Source organism: Eurytemora carolleeae, unplaced genomic scaffold (genome assembly GCF_000591075.1).
Source record: "Eurytemora carolleeae unplaced genomic scaffold, Eaff_2.0 scaffold798, whole genome shotgun sequence".
NCBI classification, from domain to species: Eukaryota; Metazoa; Arthropoda; class Copepoda; order Calanoida; family Temoridae; genus Eurytemora; species Eurytemora carolleeae.
The window spans coordinates 157847-163348 of record NW_019396910.1 but is presented as its reverse complement, the minus strand read 5'-3'; the positions used below and the strand labels follow the sequence as shown (position 1 = coordinate 163348).

At 32.2% G+C, this 5502-nt stretch overlaps 1 protein-coding gene across 1 annotated transcript; it reads right to left on the bottom strand.

Moving 5' to 3' along the window:
- Positions 1-79: 79 nt before the first annotated feature.
- On the bottom strand, positions 80-4147 carry LOC111709993 (uncharacterized; the record flags this gene model as incomplete). The annotated part of the gene is made up of 7 exons (XM_023483979.1): positions 4131-4147; positions 2191-2267; positions 1959-2015; positions 1278-1343; positions 1067-1149; positions 608-672; positions 80-188 (listed from the first exon to the last, which is right to left on the bottom strand). Coding segments are annotated over exons 3-7 (377 nt in total), but the record flags the coding sequence as incomplete, so codon positions are not given.
- Positions 4148-5502: the final 1355 nt, after the last annotated feature.

The window sequence follows — 5502 nt, the reverse complement described above, 5'->3', positions numbered from 1 at the left end:
AACACCATAGACCAAGTACAAGGCACAGATCAAACAAATATTTCTGAATCTGAACACCATAGACCAAGTATGTTTGTACCTGATAGCAGTGAGGAAGGGTAGAGGAGCAGGTATAGTTGGTACAGGAGAATGTGAGATTCTATAATCCACCTCGGCATTCACGTGGAAATTTGTAAAACTCAAGGTTTCTATCTGGGGACACTTTGTCGTGATACAGATCAGATCAGAACATGTTATTATCGTTTCCTAAATACAAATTATACCAAATACAGATCAGATTAGAACCAGATCAGATCAAATACAGATTATATCAGATACAGATCAGATCAGAACATGTTATTATTGTTTCCTAAATACAGATTATATCAGATACAGATCAGATCAGATACAGATCAAATTTGGTACAGATAAGATTAGGTACAGATCAGATTATATCCAAATCAGCTCAGATCAGATCAGATCAGATAAAGATACAGATCAGATCAGATNGATAGATAGATAGATAGATAGATAGATAGATAGATAGATAGATAGATAGATAGATAGATAGATAGATAGATAGATAGATAGATAGATAGATAGATAGATAGATAGATAGATAGATAGCTATTTCTAACCTGTAGCGTGTATCCTAACTGTGGTAGTTGAGCAGTAACAAATAGTTTGAATGTTCTAGAACAATTAAAAAATGGTAAACTGACTCTTTTCATCAAGCCAAATTCTTTAGTTTATGCTTTTTTTGCTTTGTTTTTGCTAAATTATTTATGTTTAGTTTTTAGTATAATTATTAGAAAAGGTTGAAGCTGAGAATAATGTTTTTATAACAAGCCCAAAGAGATGTACTGCAGACGAAAAGTTTTTAACTGAAATATTAGAATTTTATTCTTTCTTAGAAAAAAGGATATATTAGCTTTTTGTTTCTATTTTCTTTATTCAATTTTTGTTTTTAAATATTTTTAATTCTCCTTGACTACAGAAGAGATTAAGGAAATAATTGCATCTTTAATTTTTTGACGATCTTATGAAATTATTATAGAAAAAACTTTTAAATTCTCAGAATTATTACCTTAATTTTGGACAGATCTCCATTACTTCCGCTAATCTATCACTTCCGGTATAGTGAACAAGATTTAACGATTTTACTCGACTCTAAAACATGCAATTTGGTATTGTCATTATTAAAGTCATTGTAATTATTATTATTTTTTTATTATTATTATTATTATTATTATTATTATTATTATTATTATTATAATTATTATTATCATTATTATTACTTGTCGATGTGTTGATCCTCTATAATAATGTTCTATCCCAGTATGAAGGTTGGAGAGATCAACAACCTGAAGTTGAAGATCAATTAATGATCAATTAAAGATCAATTAATGATCAATTAGAGATTAATTGAAGATCAATTAATGATCAATTAATGAAAACGAATAAAATAATAAATAAAAAGTGGATGAAATGATCAAAAAACAGATGAACGAAAGGATGATTATATGACTGGAAGAATGAACCAAAAGACTCAAATTAAACGATATCAAATAAAAGGATAAATAAGTAGGATGCAACAACCAGGATACGGGACACCTTTTCAGGGTTTCCTGCGCTTTATTTTGGATCACTTCTAGGGTTTCGAGCGGAATAAAAATTTCGCGGATATTTTACATTTAAATATAATTCTACATGAACTGAGGTGCGCCAGTAAATACGCAAATGGCGCGGAATAAAATGTTAAATTAACAATATCCTTTACAAAACTATATAGCAGAGATCTGCATTAAATAAAAAGTTGTTCGGGAAAATTTGCTTGCTTGGTGAAAACCCTTATGTTTAATGTTTGACTGTGCTACTGGGATATAAGGATGATTGATCAAAAAAATGAAAAGATGGATGAATAAAATTATAGGTGGATGAATAAATGGATGAATAAATGGATGAATAAAAGTATGAACCTGTAACCAGGGAAGATGTCGAAGAAGGCAAGCTGTAACTCGTGGCATAATCATCTCCTAATTCATTCATTAATTATTAATTTTAAGAAACATGAAGGAACTTTTACTTTTTTTTGATAACACTTTCCATAAATACTCTTTAATCTAGATTTTGGTTGAAATAATTTTTGAAATTGTGGATGGTCCCTTAAACACAAAAATTTAAAGAATCGCCAGGTTTCCCTTTAAATACCTGTATACTGGAGGACTGAGGGTTAAAGTATATTTCTCTTAAGAATTTACAACCCTGGGGCTCAGAGTATACACAACCTAAATATATAACAACATGCACTGTACTGTAATCTTGCCAGGCAACACGTGTTGGGTCGACTCTACACTGGGTAGCCAGACTGGACAGTACGACACTGAATGCATATATAGAACATGTTATACCAGCTCGGACCAAGCTACTTTAATATTGGGGTGTCAGATACCAGGGTGTTTTAGAATAAAGTGTCAGACGAGGTGTTTCAGAAAACAGGATATTTGAATTAGTCATAAGCACAGTTCTAACTTGTATAAAGATTGTTTAAAGATTTACATTTTTAAAACCTTTTTTTATAAAACTTGAATAGCATTGAATTCCCCACTAACACCAAGTTTATACAAAAAATTGTTACAGAGAGTTAAAGGTCAAAAACAAAAACGAAATTACGATTTGTCTAAAAAATATAGAAAGGAATTGAGTTTTTGCACACAAACTGAAATCTTCTGATCCCAATATCTTTGCAGCCTGATGGTGCAAACCTATGATATTTTAAACTTAGATTATTTTATTTATAAGTATTAATAGTTTGATATATCTAAGGTCTACAACATTGGGTTACAAAGATATAAAGATTAGAAAATCTGAGTTTGTGGCAAAAACTTTTGCGATCACTTGGAAAATCCATTCAAATAAATGAAAAAGTACACTGTGGCAAATACCAAATATATTTTTTATCATAAAGGAAGAGAGTTTTACAATATAGTTTGTTGAACAATCCCTTTATAATTGTTCTCAGCAAACATGACACAACATTTTACTGTTAACATGTAGAGAGAGAGAGAATGCTTCTTGAAGGTCAAATACAAGTAAAAAACAAAAATAGCAAGAAACGCAAAGATAGGCTTTCATCGATGCACGTTATCAGTATATGCTGTTTAGATATTTTAGATATTTTAGAAAGGAATTCCAAGGATTATAAAAAACAGTTTTCAAGAAGAAAATCGAGAATATTTCATTATTTATGCTGAGACAAAGGTATATATTGTTGTCATTTAGAATTGTTCCTCTTGAAATAAAGGGTCAAATGGATTTATGTTGACAGTCCCTTTTTACAAAGAGAATCCTACAAATGTTGTCGTACTTTCTCAACAATAATTGGGTCGCATTTTTTTACAAGAGAGAAGTGTTGCACTTTCCTCAGAAAAAAATCAGAAAATATTTTTGAGAATCGACTTTCCTTGCATTGAATTCAAGAAGCCTACCTATGTTTTGTTGTTTTGAACACTGGAAATAATCGAAAATTTATGGTTTCAATTTCGTTAAAGAAATAATCATTATTAATTGCAATGTAAAGAGAAATAAGGATTCAATTAGTATTTCTGAAATAAGACTAATTATTTAGTTGGAAACCTACATTCAAAGAACTATTTGTGTTGCCAAAGTCCATTAATTACCAAAAGAGAGAGATCCGATAAACTTTTTGACCTTTTTGATGTAAAAATAAAAAAGTTTTATTTCATTTCCGCTCTGAAATTTTCCAATTTTTGTTCTTTCTCATCTTTCTTCTTAATCACACCTTCTGGGAACTATTGTTTCTAATCTATATGTATGTACCAAACTTTTCTAAAACTATTTTTTCATTAAATGAGATTGCTTAACAATTGAAAGAAAGTGAATAAAACTTTCATGTGTCATCGATCTCCTTAATTTATTATTTATCGCTTGAAATTTAGATATTCTGATGTTTTTTAACATGTTTTAATTTTTATCGTTCTATTTATTCACACATCATTCTTGTCTTATTCACACACATCATTCTTGTCTTATTCACACATCATTCTTGTCTTATTCACACATCATTCTTTTCTATGTTCATCATATAGTTTCCATTCCTTTAAAGTTCCGCAATTCTATTTAATTCTTGCCTCTTTCTTTCCCTGAAACTACAGTCTTCTAATATACTAGGCTTTCAGGTCGCTTCGCGCCCACTCGTCTTCATTTCTTTTTTCTCTTTATTTACATTGTAAAACAAAAACAAACAAAAGTTTGCGGATTTTTTAATCAAATTTCGTGGATTTTTCAAATTAATGAAAATCGAGCTTTCTTAGATGCAACATCTTTGAAATTTTGATCATCCAAAAACAACATTCAGATAGGCAAGTAAAGTATATTATATCTATAGATCTGCTCCGACCTCCCTTATCTCCACATTATTAGATCTCTTTAACTCTATTCTTTTTCTATCCTAGCTGTCCCTTTTATAACCTCTGTCCTTCCTAGCTGTCCTTTTTATAACCTCTGTTCTGGCTGTCCTTTTATAACCTCTGTCCTAGCTGTCCTTTTTATAACTTCTGTCCTGGTTGTCCCTTTTATAACATTTGATCTAGCTGTCCCTTTTATAACCTCCGTCCTGGCTGTCCTTTCTTTATCCTCTGTCCTTGCTAAACTTTTTATAACCTCTTTCCTAGCTGTCCCTTTTATAACCTCTGTTCTGGCTGTCCCTTTTATAGCCTCTGCCCTGGCCGTCCCTTTCATAACCTCTGTCCTAGCTGTCCCTTTTATAACCTCTATCCTAGTTGTCCTATTATATCCTCTGTCCCAGCTGTTCTTTTTTTAACCTCTGTCCAAGCTGTAATTTTTATAACCTCTTTCCTAGCTGTCCCTTTTATAACCTCTGTCCTAGCTGTCCTTTTTATAACCTCTGTCCTAGCTTTCCTTTTCATAACCACTGTCCTGGCTGTCCTTTTTATAACCTCTATCCTGTCTGTCCCTTTTATAACCTCTGTTCTGGCTGTCCCTTTTATAATTTCTGTCCTGGCTGTCCTTTTTATAACCTCTGTCCTGTCTGTCCCTTTTATAACCTCTGTCCTGTCTGTCCCTTTTATAACCTCTGTCCTGGTTGTCCCTTTTATAACTTCTGTCCTGGTTGTCTCTTTTATAACCTCTATCCTAGCCGTCTCTTTTATAACCTCTGTCCTGGCTTTCCTTTAATAACCTCTGTCCTGGTTTTCCTTTTTATAACCTCTGTCCTGGATGTCCCTTTAATAACCTCTGTCCTGGCTGTCCCTTTTATAACCTCTGTCTTTTCTTTCCCTTTTATAACCTCTGTCCTGGCTGTCCCTTTATAACCTCTGTCCTGGATGTCCCTTTTATAACCTCTGTCCTAGCTGTCCTTTTCATAACCTCTGTCCTAGCTTTCCCTTTAATAACCTCTGTCCTGGTTTTCCTTTTATAACCTCTGTCCTTTCTTTCCCTTTTATAACATCTGTCCTGGCTGTCCCTTTATAACCTCTGTCC